Consider the following 17,483-nt stretch of genomic DNA (forward strand, 5'->3'; position numbering starts at 1 on the left):
ACCACCACACTTTCTGAAAACCCAATATGGCACCACGATAGACTTTTCCAGTGTAACTCCAGACTCCTTGCTGTGATCCACTCAGGACTCCAAATTTACAAAGACAAATAATGTATGTCTATGATTTTACTTCAGAGTAGATTTTAAATTAAGTAATGTTCAAAATATACAAGGTAAAAAAAGACTGCCCCATAATACCACCTTCTCATCTATATTGCTGTTTACCAAGTAGAACCCGTAGAACCAGAAGTATGTTGCTTTCAACGCAATAACTATCTGCAATTTCATGCAATTGCATAGCAACTTTGTGCTTCATTATAAAATAGATTTAAGAAGTCCAATAAGCAGCTTTCACCTGCAGCAGCCTGCGTGTCAGACTTGTTCTGTATTTGATCTCCTTGTTACGAAATTATAATAATAATAAAATAAAGATTTTCCTCAGACCAGAAAAGGGTAAACAGTAAGTAATTTGTACAATAATTTGCGTTGCACCAAGTTATTATTAAATTTTATTTGTGTACTTTTTAAAGTTTCACTCGATCTACGCTTACATTTAACGGAAATATACAATTTGTAAAATGTAATTATGGCACTATAATACAATTCTATTAAGTAAAGATGGTAATCAAAAAACTCAACTTTGATTTGTAATATTTGATTTTTGTTTTGTTTAAATCAACTAAACCAAGAAATTTTATTTAATGATTAATTAAATGATTTCTGTTTCCAATTAAATTTTTTGCTTCTGCATTGTTCCCAAATAATTCTAAAAATTATGGTATTCACTGTTTTGAACTTATATTAATAATTTTTATTGACTTATAAACTATAATTACGAGTTTCGATAATAATATTTAAACGAAAACAACATAGATTATCGCGCTATATTCATCTAGATATACAATATATTGGTTCACACGTTTAATATAAATATTTACAAAGATTCTTCAGAGTTCTTGCTTGTTTTTCTTTCGTACAAAAATAGTTGTCCCGGTATCCATAGTATTAACAAAAAATAATAATAATAATAACGTAAAAAATAAAAAGTTGAGGAGAAAAATAAAACAACTATAAGATGGACGATTGCTTGGCGACATTTATGTACATGAGGGAAGTTTGTGGAGAAGCGCAGACATCGGCGATGTTCGCATCACTTAGAGCGCTGTGTTATAAGGCGGTCAGTCCGTAGTCGGAGTTCTTTATCGAAATGGGTGGCTGGTGCAGTGGACCACAGGCTGCATGCAGTGTGGCCGGTTGGAGCGGTGTTAGGTGATGTCCCAGGGCCGCCAAACTTGGCGGAGGTGGATATTCAGCAGCTGCTGAAGACAGACTATGCTGTTGGCCAGGTGTATTACTTCCAAGTTCATTTCCACCTAGTACACTTGCCGTATGACCATCTTCACTAATGTTTCCAGTTGTTGTACCTAAGATATCCTGGCTACGCCGCCTTTCACTGCCGCCTCCATTGCCGCCTCTAGCTCTGGACGATTTTTTCACTGGAGGCGCTTGTCCATTCTTTCTCCTAACGTTCTTTGTATTTGGTAATTTATTATCTTTTTTAAATTTCATTCTTCTATTTTGAAACCATATTTTTATTTGTCGTTCCGAAAGACATAGGGTATGGGCTATTTCTATTCTTCTTCGCCTCGTTAAATATTTATTAAAATGGAATTCTTTCTCCAACTCTAATATCTGGTGCCTTGTATAGGCTGTTCTTTGCCTCTTCGGCTCCATTCCCGGTTGGTATGTGCCATTTACTGCAACATAAATATTGAAAATTAAATTACCAACTATTCCAAACATGAAAAATTATAAATATTACATCAAGAGCATGAACCCGTATTTCTATTGAAATCTAAACAGATAAGCGTATAATATCCAGTATCCATCGAACACTTTCTTTTTGCTTCAATATACAGGGTGTCCCAAGCTATATAGATAACGATTTTTACTCGGAAACTAAGATAGCTAGAAAAAAACTAAAAAATACGTGTTCCCTTAGTTTTTTGTTAGAAATCCAAATTTAATTTGTAAATTTTTTTCGGTGCAACACGCCCATCAAATTTCCTATCGAGATATCTCTTTACATGCCTGATGGTGTTATATCGACACGCGGGGCGATTCAGTGGCCACCTCTCTCACCGGATTAGACACCTATGGGCTATTTCCTTTGGGGATACCTGAAAAACAGGGTGATTATTCATAACTTTTTTCTTTCTTTTCTTGTTTCTGCTTATCTAAAAGCATTTCTAAATCTAGGTGTATCAGAATCAAGCCGGGATTGCATCTGTAGATGAACTAAAGCAGAGAATAATAGATGCCTGTAACTCGGTTAAAGCCGAATCTATTTCTTTGGCAGTAAGGGACAATTGGCAGGAAAGAGCATGTCTATGCATCTCTAATGGAGGAGGCCATTTCGAGCATGATCTGTAATATTAATGAGGAGTAAAATTTATAATAAAATAGTACTTTTCTTCTTATTCAATCAAAAAACCGTTATAATATTATCATTTTGACATTTCTTACAAGAATCATGTTTTCATTCATAACTTGTAAAATATCGCTCACAGAAAAAAACCGTTCGAGTAAATTTTTCTTAAAAAAAAATAGAGGAATCTATTTCTGAAATAAAAACCGCACCTTCCCATTTGAAAAAATGAAGTTGGTGCCTGTATCTCGCTTCTGGAAGCACCGAAAAAAATTTAAAAATTAAATTTGGATTTCTAACAAAAAACTAAGGGAACACGTATTTTTTAGTTTTTTTCTAGCTATCTTAGTTTCCGAGAAAAAGTCGTTATCCATATAGCTTGGGACACCCTGTATATGTAGCTTTATTTAATAATATAAAGTAGGGTTTGTCCTATACTTTAAAGAAAATTTGGGAATTTTATCTTTTATAGAAAAAGAGAAAAAAATTGTCAAAGTTGGGTTTTTCAGCGTTACGCTTTTTCGTGTATTTTTTGACGATCACCCTTATACAGTTTTATCCCCTGTAAAGTGCAAGCGCAACATCTTGAAGCATTTTGAAACAATATGGATAACGACTTTATATCAACAGCTGAATAATAGGAGAGGTATTTAATAGTTTCAATTAAAAGAATAAATAACCTAAACTATAATTATGACTAATCTATGTGCAGCTAGTTTAATTTTTAATCAATGCATAGTTCCTTTAATTAATACTTGTGCAGCATGTACTGTGCCTAAAAAGGTGCCTCCTCCGGCTCGCAAGCCAGGTTAGCCAGGAGGTTATCAACTGCTCTCTGTATCTGAGGAGTAGTTTACACAAGTTGCAGAAAGTGCATTATTTGATAAATTAAGGAATAAGTTTGATCCTTTACATGAAAGATATTGATCACTTAAATATGTGGCAGGAGGTTTCCATTTTTTTTGGTAATTAAACGCAAAATCTCCCAAAATTATCAAATAATTATTAAACCTTCTTGTTTGTAACAGATGTAAAATTAATTTTTAGCCATTTTGTGTATACTTAAGAACATCTAAAGCTCTTAATATTTGATTTTTTTTAGAAAAGTCACTCGGAAAACGACTTATTTCCCGATATTAAGAAAAATACTGGCTTTACAGCCTTGGCAATATTTTTAGTAGAAAGGGGATGAAAAAATACATAAAAATGACCTATCGCGTGCTCTTCTTTCTCTTTGATAACGAGTTAAAAAATTGAAATATGATTAATAACAACCAGAATTTGAAAAGGCCTAGCACCTTTGATTTTGAAGATATCGAATTGCGGTTTCCGGTTTCTTTCATAACTTATTATACTCTTTAAAACAGTGTATATGAAAATTGGGGTCAACTGTGAAACCTCACTTTTGGTCGCGCATCAGCCGCGTATGCGGGCAGGAAACTAAAATCAAGTCACATATTCTGAAACTAGAGGTGACGGGCAACAAATTTTTCCTACTACTATTTTTTGCTCAGATCAACCGTTTAAGTATGAAATGCATTTAAGTCGTCTTAAAATGAACACCCTGAATAGAAAAAAAGAAGATTATGTTTTGTTTTGTGTTCCCTTTTTTTATAATGAAAATATTGTACACTATTTTAGTAATAAAGACTACTAAGATTACTTTAATTGTACGGATTTTTAGCACAGGTTTCATATTTATAATTAAGTAATGTTGGCGTCCCTTTTACATGTAACTGGTAGAAGCAAATTACTCAAATGATCTATCTTTCTTCGGCTAATTTTATGGAAAATTGAGAATTGTTAGGCCAAGTTTTACAAGAACTGCACCACTAACTGAAACACCTAATAAACAATTATTCATTAAACAAAGTAACGAAAAAATAGCCAATAAGTCTAGCTTTTGATTAATATTATTTTCATTTTTCGTTAAATAATTTAAGTTAATTATAAAAATACTTTTGAAGAAAACTTAATGAATAAATGTTTTTTTTAAGGTTAATTTAGAGACGTAAAGTCGAAATATCTGTAATTCAACACTGAGTACAGTATACTCTGGGCAACCAATTAGAGTTTTCTTAACTGTAGGCAGCAAAGTACTTGAACCAAAGTTTACATTGGCGACGTTTCAACGTAAACTCATAAAATAATTCCCAGTTGCAAAAATAAAAATAAAAAAATACGAGTTTGTTTGGATAAAACTGAGAGATGACAGCCGAAGGAAGTTTCTGTCTTTTGTCCCAAGGGACCGCTTTAATGTGTCACGTTCTCAAACTTGTTTGGTCTAGTTAACATCTCGACAAAACAAATCTTTACCTCTCTCTTAATTAAATTCAACTTCTTAGTTAACCTTTCACAAATAATTTTGAATACTTTAGTTTATTTATTCTCATTTTTTTTTGTACACAATTAAATCTTGCAGAGAACGAGAGATAGCGATTGATGTGTAAATCTTTTTTGAATGAAAAAGTTATTTAAGTTGTTGAATTAGTGAAGAGCATCTAGGTTTTTCACATTGAATATGTTCGTCTTGACAAAAGCCTAGAAGAAACTTGAGGATGGACAGTACTGCCCGGGAGTTTATCTCGATGTTGCTTAGGCTTTCTGGGACCGGGAATTGTTTCCACGTGGGCCTCATCCTCCAATCTTTCTTACTGGACTCTTTTTTTAGTGTCGTCTGTGGTAATTCCAACTCATCTTTTTTCTCAGTTTGTGCAGGAGTTCCCCAGGGAAGAGTCCTTGGGCCTTTAATCTACACCATATACACCGCTGATGTCCCCAGAAATCTTGGTACTTTTTTTTTTACTTATGACGATATTACGGCAATCCTCTCTCCTCCCGGTCCTTGCCTATCGCTCCCTCCAATCTCATATAGACTCTCTTGAGCCTTGACTAAAGAAATGGAGAATTAAAATTAATGAAAACAGATGTAACTACATTACATTCTCCCCAAGGCGAACCTTTCTTCCACCCAATTACTTAAACCTCACTCCTCTTTAGGATTGTGTGAAGTATCTAGGACTCTTCTTGGACAAACGCCTAACTGGCTTAGACGGAAAGAACTAAACAGACGATTCAAACTTCTCTCTAGACTTCTCGACAAACGATCCAAACTCTCACTATAGAATAAACAATTTATCTACACTATGATACTGCAACCTGTCTGGACTTACGGAATGGAACTTTGGGACTCAGCCAAAGCTTCCAATATCTATAGAATCCAATCCTTCCCGTCAAAAACTATTGCTCCTTACTATGTCTCTAACTCAACCTTGCACCGAGATTTCCTTGTCACTTATGTTTCAGAAGCTGTAAGATCCCGTTACATTAAATTCCACACATCAATCACCTCGCATCCCAATCCTCTAGTAGCTCAACTTATTGCATTGCTACGAAATTCTCCAAAAAGGTTAAAACACCGGCAGTCAAATGAACTTCTTATTGAAGTAAGTGCCAGTCGACAATAGTCCTTGGGAGTTTCACAAATGGGTGAATTCTTCTCTCATGCTATTCATGTACTTATCTATTACTATCATGTTGTATGTATCAGCTTCACTTACGTATTGCAGAAATTGACTGCAGTTATGAAAGTAAATAAAGTGAAAAATAAATAAATACTACAACGAAATTATGTATTGAATATATTATAGAATGTTTAGATATTTATGGTTTGTAGACTGGTCGCGAAAACTCAACTTTGTTTAAATGTCCTAACCTAGTGGTTAGCAAAGATTAATTTTCACAAATTAAAAGACTAAAGGATTAAGTTTAATACAATAGATGATTTCAAGTGATTTTAATTATCTACATCTTAGAATCCACTTTCAAGAGATTACCGTTGATTTTGACTTAAAAGCGGAAATTGCTCATTTAGTCGCATCTTCATTGGATGAATTCTCTTCTCATGCTATTGACGAATTTATACACATGCATCATGTTGTATTTGCTTCAATTGTTGATGAAATGTACTTTAGCTTTGAAAATAAATAAAGTTTAAAACAAAAAGTAGTTCGAAGTAGTTCAATTTTAATACTTTTCTAAAATATTAAACAAAGAATATTTATTTCAGATATTAATCATTAGAATTCAGAAAGCCCATTGATCATTTGGACGTTCAATAAGGTTTTACGATTTAAACAATGCCTACACTGCAGCAAATGAAACACTGCCTTATGCAAAATTGTTTGCCACGCTGTCCGCTAAAATAAAACTGCTTAAAGACTGAACTGGACGCTGTAGCAGGAAAATCTAATGATTACTTCCATAAATGCAGTTTTTGAATTGCAGCCCAACTAAACAAGACTAAAAAGAGTTACTATTTTTTACATACTTGATTCCTTTCGTAGACTAAATTAGTGATGTTTGAAATGAAAATAAATTAGAACAATAAGGTGACTCACCAGTTAAAATACCCCAACACAACAGAATGTGATGTACTATGGACAAAATTAAACCATAACTTCCTGTAAATCTTTGGTATCCAGAAAAATAAATATACTAAAAGATGTACCCATATTAATTACGAATAATTTATTAATAAGTTGGTATAAATTGACACCGAATATTGCCGTGGATTTAGACTGCATTAGGTGTTTGTTACATTGCGCAGCAACAATAGCAATGACGCAGTCAGTATTACTATAAATATATGTAATATTATAATTAGTAATTAGCATTAACTTGCATGGGCTTTCCATTATGTAAATAACCTCAGGCAGTACAAACTAACGAGAAATGGAAGCAGTCAAGGTAAAGCTACGTAACATGGTTCTATGATGAAAGTGGCATTGTCTAGCAGTGAGTTACCATGACAACCAGGTATGCAGTGGAGTCTGACAAGAGCCCTGCATTGTTAAAAGCATCTTCCCCTCTCAACCCTCCTAGCTTCCTTGAGCTGACAGGTTTAGCGTGGGGCCAAAGTTAGAAGGTAGGCCTAGTGTTGCTATGAGCATGTTGTATTTCGGGAGAACATGGTATGACAGCTTGCCTAGGTTGCGTTTCATGCCAACATTTTAACGACGAAGGTAATAGCATCGTTTGCCGAAGTAAAATGTATTGTTGTGTTTTGGTATGCAGAAAATGTTTAAACAGCATCTGAATATCACGTGGCCGACAAGTAATCTATTAATAACTCTAGCCACACCTCGCTTTTACGGCGTTACAAATACTTCATTACGCATTTAAGTTTTACAGCATTTTTCAAGTTAATAAGATTTCTTTCAAATCAAACTTCAAAAGCTCCTATCGGAAAGCACAGTATTTATCTAATATTAACATTATCTAGATCGTAAAAACTATAAATTACATTCAGAGTTTCACTTCAGAGTGAACATATAAGAATTTCGCTAGAAAACTTGATTTAATGGTCTGTAAACTGAAAAGTAAATGTAGTTTTAAAAATGTGGAATTCTTTATTTAGGTATTTATTCGTTTATTTTATTCGTGTATTTATCTTGCAAATATAATAAATAATTTACAATAAGCAAAAGAGATGAGGGTACAAATACAAATACTTGCGTATGTATGCATAAACATACATATATACACGCGCACATACATTAAGTAATGAGAATAAGTCCACAAAAAATAATTTATTAGAGATATCGCTACAAAACTTTAGTAGTCTTCAAAATATGCTCCTTGAGCATGAACACACTTCTGCAGGCGACGTTTCCACGCTTCGTACGCTCCCTGGAAGTCACCAACCGAAACATCCTTCAGAGCATGCGTGCAAGCCCTTTTGACATCATCCAGGGTCACGTGGTAGCGCCCTTTGAGGGCGGTTTTCACTTTGGGGAAGAGGAAAAAGTCTGCTGGGGCTGTAGGGAGGCTGTGGAATTGTTACGATGCCATTTTTTGTCAAGTGATCGGTAACCACGAAGCAGGTGTGAGATGGCGCATTGTCGTGGTGGAGCTTCCAATTGGCGGAAATTTCTGGTCTCACTCGGTTGACCCGTCGCTTCAATGTACATGTGCAGCCAGAGATATAAATGAAGTAAACGATGACCATCTAATGATGAAATCCGTTAGTTCGCCAGATTGGCCATTTTTCATAGCAACCATCCTAGGAGATCGGCGTTATGTGTTGAGATAGTCGCGAGGCCACCGCCGCTTTAGTCTGCGCTGTGGAAGGAAGTGTTGTAATGGACATGTTGTGGATCAGAGGATTGTAATGACTGTGTAGATTTGAGTGGAGTTTTATGTACCGAGATTGGGCTATTTCAGAGGCGAGAGGAATATTTAGATCAGAGTGTATTGTGTGATTGGAGACGTAGAAGGGAGCGTTAACTAATTTTTCTGAGAATTTTAGACTGTAAGGTTTGAAGTCGGTTGATGTTCGATTTTTTGGCACTTCCGTGGAGTTGGGGCAAGTAGGACATATATATAATTTTCTTTTGTTCTTCAGGGTCAGTTTTTCGAGTAGTCTTTTCAAAATTTTGTACCGCAGATTGAGATCAATTCGATTGAGTCTCGAGTGGAGGTAATTTATTTTTTTAAATTTACTTTTGCAAAACATATACACAAAAAATAGACTAAAATAAAAACTACGCTATTTAGAGAAACAATTGCAGCTGAAGCTCAATTACAGTTGGAATAGACACAAATTTCCCCATCAGTTGCTCACTGCAATTACTTCCACCATCAGAGAGAATTCTTCTCTTAAAAAATTATTCAACTAGAAAGTACAATGAAGTGAAATTAACTTGTTAAATCAAAATTACAAGGAGAGAACGCTGTCAGTTAGAATAGAAGACTAATCTCTCAGTTATGTAGTAACAACCTACTCGAGCCAATCTGACAGATCTCTGTTCCCATAGTAACGACTGAAAGATTGGCACCTTTTTGAGCAACTAGAAAAGTTTTATGATGGCAGTGATGGTTTTGCTAGGGCGGCTACAACACACAAGTGATATAACACATACGAGGGTCGTTTGAAAAGACCGTGCAAAAATAAAAACTACTTAATTTTTTGGGGTAAACCTTTTTTCTTTTTCAACATAGTCTCCTTTTAGGCTTATACACTTCGTCCAACGCTGCTCTAGTTTGTTGATCCCTTCCGAATAATAGGATTTGTCCAAGTCTGAAAAATAGCCATTCGTTTCTGCAATCACCTCCTCGTTTGAATAAAATCTTTTTCCCGCCAGCCATTTCTTCATATTGGGGAACAAATAGTAGTCCGAGGGAGCCAAGTCTGGTGAATAGGGGGGATGTGAAACGAGTTGGAACCCTATTTCCATTAATTTGGCGACCACAACTGCTGAGGTGTGAGCTGGTGCGTTGTCGTGATGGAAAAGGACTTTTTTTGTGGGCCAATCGTGGGCGTTTTTCTTGCAGCTCGGTTTTCAAACGGTCCAATAACGATGAATAATATGCACCTGTAATATTTTTACCCTTTTCCAGATAGTCGCTGAGGATTATTCCTTGCGAATCCCAAAAGACAGTCGCCATAATCTTTCCGGCCGAAGGAACGGTCTTCGCCTTTTTTTGGCGCAGATTCCCCCTTGGTAACCCATTGTTTAGATTGTTCTTTGGTCTCAGGAGTGTAGTGATGTATCCATGTTTCATCCACAGTGACGAAACGACGCTTAAAGTCCTGCGGATTCTTCTGGAACAGCTGCAAACCGTCCTTGCAACACTTCAAACGATTTTGTTTTTGGTAGATGTGATCTCCACAACTGCGGAATATGTACAAGACATCACGGGGGCATGATGGTTCCTTATGTCCTGTTGTTATTATGACTTCAAGATTGTAAAGAACGTTGTCAAGAAAATAGAAATGATAAATAATTTCTATCTAATATCATCTCTGGACTATTGAGAATATTCTTCTTCTTTTAATACAATGGAGTTTGGTCAAAAATGAACATTTTGTTTTAAGAACCTTGTTTTTGACATCAACGTTTCGACAAATTTGTTAAAGTAATTATCGAAGTTTTTTTAATCATTAAATAGGATCTAGGGAAATATATTTGCCACCAATAATTGTGGAAATCTATTGAAATCTCCAATTTGCCAATATTTTCGTTAGGATAACACATATTTTTTATTCTTTTGTAGGCATCTAGGTTTGTAACTTTTTCATTTTTTTTTTTAATTTAAAGCACGTCAACTTCCCAGGTTATTGGCGCCCAATTTTTTTTTCTCTGTCCACTACCGGCCTCAGGAGAGTGTTCTCTCGTTACAGACAACAAAGTCCATCACTGGACAGTGAGCTGCAAGAAGAGAAAAATCTAAGCGCCAGTAGTTGCATTCGAATCCAGCCTCTCTGCGTTGGAATCCATTTTACGATAATTACTGTGCTGAACCCCTGGCCCTGGTTTTAACTAAAGAGAAAAAAATTGCCAAAGTTGGGTGTTTTTCAACGTTATGCTTTTTCGTGCAGTTTTTGACGATCACTCCTTATACAACTATCCTACCAGACAGTTTTAATTAAAGGCAAGTTTATTGCAATTGTTTCATTACAAACATTAAATTAATATATTTCACATGAATTAAATTCAGCTGCACTGCACATAGTAAATAGTTCTACGTCATAGACAAATTATTGTTTATTTCTTTAAAATATTTTATGGAAACATTAAACTTCAAACAAAAAGAAGTAAATTCGCTAGATTTGAATAGAAATTTTAAAAAACTATTATTTTAGTAATGTTTTCGTTATTTTATAGACTTGAATTACATTCTCTACTGCTCTGTAAGGTCCATCCTATTATCACACAGTATACTCATTGAGAGATCTCTTGGGAGATACGCCACAGTCTTCCAGGCCGAGGTTCTTGCTATTAAAATATGTGCTGAGGAAAACCTGCTGGTGGAACCTAGAAATAGGGAGATTCGTATCTTTTCGGACAGCCAGGCTGCACTGAAGGCTCTTGCATCCTTCAGAATGACCTCTTCCCTGGTTTGGGAATGCAGGAAGGCCCTGGAACTACTGGCGCGGCACAACAAAGTTCTGTTGGAATGGGTGCCGGGTCATGTGGGTATTGAAGGAAATGAGAAAGCTGATCATCTGGCCAGGATCTAACACTCCTTTCATCGGATCACCAGGGGTTCGGTTCGTACGGGTCTCCGAGATTGGATCTGGAGGGAGCACGAAAAGAACTGGGTGATGTGTCCTGGGGTTAAACACAGCAAGACTATGATGCCTTGGCTGTGTAAGCAATGAACCGAAGAGACCCTGTGTTTGGACAGAAATCAGATTTCTCTGGGGGTTGATTTCTGTAGGTTCAAGAAGCATCTGCTCAAGGTGGGGCTTATCAGCTCGGAGCCGTTGTGCAGATTATGTCAGGAAGAAGAGGAAACGGCCTCTCACCTGTTGTTCGATGGCGTTGCAATCGAGCGTTTGCGTTATGAAAACTTTGGAACGCTGAGGCCGAAGGAGATAGTAGCGCAAAAAGAACTAGTAGGGAAAGTCCTCAACCTCTTTAGGAGGGGAGGGTTCGCTTACTAGATCTAAGAAGGGGCTGGCACAATAAGTCTTCTGTGGCTGCGGTGCTGAGTGGCGTAGGTTTCGTCCCATCTATTATCTATCTATCTATCACACAGCACACTCTTTACTACATATTTCCAAAATATTATCACTCGAAAAGTTTTGAGTCCTGAAGAGTTGATATCCTCGGTAAATAGATATTTTGAAAACCTTCCGGAAAGAAAAAGGAAGTGAACATTTTATTGTAGCCAGTACAAAAACTTCCGCTTCAATTTCCTTGTTCGCGGCAAACTTCTTCCTTCTCCGTGTAATGTTGCTACCGAAATTTGTGTAAATAAATTATGTTACATATTCAAATTTCTCCCCGTCTTGTGAATTCAAATTTAGAATAAAGCTAAAGGTAGTAAAAGTGTTTCAATGAATTGTTTTCATTGATAACATGGAGAAAGTAAATAATGATCTGTTTTAGAGAGAAACTGGCTGGTTAGCCCTGAATCATATTAATGAATTTGAGGTACCCGTCGTTAGCGAGTACGTAGAACATATTTTACACATATCAATGATCAAAATCAATTAATGCAACGCTGTTCTATTTATGCTGAATATCTATCATACTTAATGACATTTAGTAAACATACTATTTGTGAGTCACATCTCTTGGTGATGCTGTAAACTAAACACATTCCCCCACCACGATTTATGTTCAACTAGCTGCATCTACTGTCCTAATGTTTTATCTCCTCTACATTATATTTCCTGATGTAAATGCTCAAGGTCGCACCAGTCTACAGGGCTGTTGAACTCATTTTTAACCATATTTATTTCAACTTCATTCTTAAAATATACTAAATTGTCACCTTCCAAAGTAATGTTACCTAGATTTTTCGGACCTGTTTTTATTTTTTACCTCACCTTCTTTGTTAATCAGAAAATAAATCTAGTAATATCTAATCGTCTAGAAAACCAGTTTGCCGATTAGAATGGCGGTGCGTTTTGCTCAATAAACTACAATTAATTTTTTAGTTTTTGTGTCACCATTTGTGACTATATTACTGACTCTATCCAAAACAGCGACAAACGTGCCAAGGTCTAGCCAAGGGGAATTTACATTAAATTATCTATTAATCACATTATCTAGTATTATCCCACACTGGGGAAAACCTTCTGGACTTCTTGGTATACCACTCTTCACCACCCTGAGGTCATGTCCTGCTAGCCGTTGTCATGAATTCGTGAAGACCGTCACGTCTAGTTTGCTTGTATAGCAGATTTTCATTTATGACACCTTCTCTTTGCAAATTGGTCCTTAGATCGTTCTAAGGATCCTTTTCTTAAAACACTTTGGCCTCCTACTTAACTGGCTTTAGTTAGAGTCCATGTTTCAGTCTTGTTGTCTGACTCGAGGCTTTCCATTGAAGTAAGCACCATGGAAGTGGATTAGCCAGGGTATAGTTATCCGTACAAGGTGGGGCTTATTAGCTCGGAACCGTTGTGTAGATTGTGCCAGGAAGAGGAGGAAGCGGCCTCTCACTTGCTGTTCGATTGCGTTGCAATCGAGTGGTTGCGCTATGAAACCTTTGGCTCTTTGATAGTAGGGCAAAAAGAACTAGTAGGGAAAATCCTCAACATCTTTAGTAGGGAAGGTTTAGTCTGCTAGATCCAAAAGGGAAGGCACAATAAACCTCTTGTGGCTGCGGTGCCGTGGGGACAGGTCCCACCCCGATAATCTAAGCTAATCTAAGCGCAGTCGCAAAATTATGTTGCGTTTTAATTGCTAGTAACGTCTTGCTTAATGTAGGTTAAAGAATTCTCTGATAAGGGATGATGACATAACTCTGTCATTTTTTATGAATTTCAATTTCGCTTTGGAATAGCCCCAAATAGGTTTCAGCATCGTTACTGATGAGCAGAGCCTTGTTTTGAACGGAATCGGGGGTTTAATGTTTAGTCATGTCCATTATTTCTTATCCATATTTTAGAATACGATAGTCTGGCAATTAACCTACCAAATTAACTCTAGGTTGTGCGGTGGGCCTGCATTCAGTCTCTAACTGAAATGGGTGGTCCCAATAAGTTGTTGCCAAGGCAACAACGAATAGATGGACTAATTGTCCCGGGAAGGTATCTACTAGCAAAACTCTCAGTGTGCCGAACCCCATCACAGACGTGCACAAAGCTGTGATGAAATCTGTCTTCAAGCTGTAGCCCTGCAGAGAATTAGAGGTATTGGTGGTGTAACATCTGTTATCGAGCTTATTCAAGATCCTTAGCCAAATTTTAAGGCGAAGAATCCTGTAAGTCAGGACCAAGGGGGCAGGAAAGAGTTTCAGACGGTGTGCAGAGTTCAGGAGACACTTGAGTCTACTGAGAAAAAGTCATGGACCAGGTTCCTCAGTCCAGCTCGTAACGGAGCGACATTCTCCGCACTGGGCGTTGGAACGCCCACGGCGTAAAGCGTTGGCAAACCGGAGGATCTTACAATAGATTACTGTGGGCAGCGGTAATGGTGGGCCGTTCAATTCACTCTCATTTTACATATTCTATTTTACTCAGCAAACATTCTAATGAACTAACTAGGTGGGCTGTTCCTAACACTTCTCCATTGTCTCCCTCCAAGATAGCTTAGAGTACTTCCATGAGACTCAATCTAGTGTTGAAACCTCAACTAACATGAAATCCAGATATTTTGTTTTACCTGCCTTCCTGGGTTAAGACCGACAGTGACTCCTAATATCAAATTCATCAGAGTGCTTTAAACATAAATTGAAGTGTTGGAAGGTTTATTTTTGCAAAGGATTTTTACATTTATATTGTTGCGTTACATCTAGAGTCGTTGAACTTTTCTTTTATGTCTCCTCGGTATTATCATTAATCTAGTTTTAATAGCCGTTATTATTGGCAAATATTTTACTCCATCTGCAGTGCAGGGTTAGTGCTATGTTTTATTGATTATTGCCATTTTAAATGCGCTTCAATCAATATAACAAATAAATTGTGATTTCCATTGGAAAAAGGAAATTAATATTCTCTAAAAGGCATAGAAATTATTATAAAGTTGGGTATTCATATATCAGTAACCAATCACAGCCAAAGATACATCAATAGTTATCTTTTCAGATTAAATCTAAATTTAAATTCTTTAAGGTTAACATATAATGTAAAATAAAATAAAAAAAAATTATACTATTTATTCTCAACGTACCAACTCGAGTGGAGAAGTTATCCAGTGGTAATACTCCAAAACATTAGACTGTTAGTCACACTCTCATCACTAGAGAGGAGATCACGAGGCCACTGTCTCTTAAGGCGTCTTGTCCGGGTTATCAGGAAGAGTTCTTGAAGAAAGATTTTGAGCTAGAGAATTTATGAGACTGCAGGTTGAAGTGAAGTGAAGGAATGTTAAGGTCAGTGTGTATAGTCCAGGTTGGAGACATAAAATGGAGCGTTTACAATAGTTCGAAGTATTTTATATTGAAGAGATTGAATCCTTCGGAGATTTGTGCGTTTGGTTGAACGAATTAAATGTTAAATTCAATAAACAATTTTTAGAAGTATTTTTAAAACACTGAACTTAAAAAAACTACTACTTTAGAATGTTTTTCATAAAAAGCTAAGAACGATTTCAGGGTTAGAGATCCATTTTCAGTCATAACTGAAGCCATCAGATTAAAGTAATTATGAATATTTAATCGATTTAAAAAGTGATTCTAATTTAAAACAAAAACCTAAATATCAGCCACAGTCTGTTATCAGTTAGTCGCATACCATATTTTGTCAAAACAACCTATTAATGGTTTAGTTCCATTTTCTACGACTTATTTGTGTGAAGCCTAAGTTCTTATCTTGTTGCAATGAAGGAACGAAGTCCAGGACCAATCACTGGAGAGTATTTCATCTTTCTTATATATTATCTGATTGATATAAAGGAGATTTTCAATTTGATTTTGAGGACACATAATCATCAAAGCCATTAAGAACTTTAGTCTATTTTGTATAATTACGTTTGAAATAATTGCTAAATAAATAATGTTTTAGATTATTAAAAAAAAATAGAAGTATTTACTACCTACTGCTCACAATAAATAGGAATGAAGTTTCCTTAAGATTTATAAAGTGATCCATCGGTGACAGTTTAGGAATCCCTAGCTAGATCGATAGATCTTTATTCACAATATTTATAACCTAAACTAAAGTACATAGGATTATCAGCTTAAGCTATAACCTACCAGGAATCCTTGAGTCAATCTAACACGTAACTAAACTACACTTTGTGTTTATAGATTTTTTACTATTTTAAAAAGTAAAATGCATAGCTTACATAAAGAATTTCTTTATAAGAAAGACTTATTGCTTACCGAGAAACTAAACACAAAATGTTGTCCCTTATAAGAATGGGTGCCGTTGGATTGTAGTATATAGACAATGCTGGGCCCCTTTCGAAAGATAGAAAGAGTTGAAATAACCGTCCATTGTATTAAATATATTGTATAGGATCTCTTAGAAGAGAAAGGCTGCAGTGCTCGTCTGTACGTATTGAGGAGGACCGCTTCACTCCGCGGGTGGCTAATGAGAATAAGCCCAGAGACTACGTCACACAATGGCAGCACGCTGGAGTTCGTCCGCTACTAACAACGTTTCACGCGAGTTACTCGCTATAACCTACCATGTCACTGCTAGCTATTAGTCAACACAATTGCTTGTATTTACTTTAGCCATTGTTCTCGTAACAGGAAAAGAATTTTTTAGCGCTAAATTGTTGCCTTAAAATATTTTCTTTCAATTCTAAAAATTATTTTAGCGAATTGAAGGGGAGCGAAATGCGGCAAGTTTCTCTTGTTCTTTTAATATTTGGCAATAAAATAAACTATCAAACAACTTAATCTTTCTAGTTTCTCTTTTCAGTGGAAAAGAACACAATGGCGGAGCTGCTAATCAATATTGAGTAGCTCGAAAAAGTGCTTAATAATCAATCCGCAGTTGGGTCCGATAAGTTTAAAACAATAAAATCGCATATTTATCTGGCTACACAAAATCAAAGATATACAGGGTGATCCATTTAAAACGCACTAATCGCTAATAGCTTTTTAGAAAAGCGGAATTTAGAAAAAACCCATGAAGTAAACTATATGTTTTTTTTGGTCTAGTTTTCAAATTTTTCAGCCCCGACGCTATATCTTTATTTTTGGCGGAGTTACGGCTAAAAACCCAATTAGGGTTTCATAAGGATCACTGGTTTTGACAATGATTATGAAAACTACATAAAAAACTATGAAAAATGACGTTGACCCCGTTTCGATATTCCTAATATTTGTTGAGATATTTAAGTTCAAAGTTACTATTTTATCTATTCGAGATCGGTTTTCAATATTAATTTTCCACCAGAAATCCACGTTTTAGGAGGTCCTCTGGCTGCAAAAAATGTTACTTGGTGACGCAAAGTGAAAAAATAATAATAATTGTAGATTTTAAAACATGTAGTGTAATGTAATGGTTGTGGGTGAGTCAGGATAAACTTGTTTTATCATTAAATAAAAGCAATCATCACATCATTTTAATGCACCCAGTATGCAAGACTTCTTTACCTATGATTAAGGTAAGAATATCTTTTTGCTAGGAATGGGCTGG

At 35.9% G+C, this 17,483-nt stretch overlaps 1 protein-coding gene across 1 annotated transcript in view; it reads right to left on the reverse strand.

Annotated features, from left to right (window-relative positions):
* Positions 1-480: 480 nt before the first annotated feature.
* Dfd (homeotic protein deformed) overlaps positions 481-17,483 on the reverse strand; it is a 48,463-nt gene continuing 31,460 nt past the window's right edge. The window contains exon 2 of the mRNA XM_074124416.1: positions 481-1,757. Within this exon, the coding sequence (XP_073980517.1) occupies positions 1,168-1,757 (590 nt within the window). The 3' untranslated portion in view covers positions 481-1,167. The remainder of the gene's footprint in view (positions 1,758-17,483) is intronic.

The sequence above is a fragment of the Rhodnius prolixus genome, unplaced genomic scaffold, assembly GCF_049639745.1.
Source record: "Rhodnius prolixus isolate KJV_2025 unplaced genomic scaffold, Rpr scaffold_3, whole genome shotgun sequence".
Taxonomy (NCBI): domain Eukaryota; kingdom Metazoa; phylum Arthropoda; class Insecta; order Hemiptera; family Reduviidae; genus Rhodnius; species Rhodnius prolixus.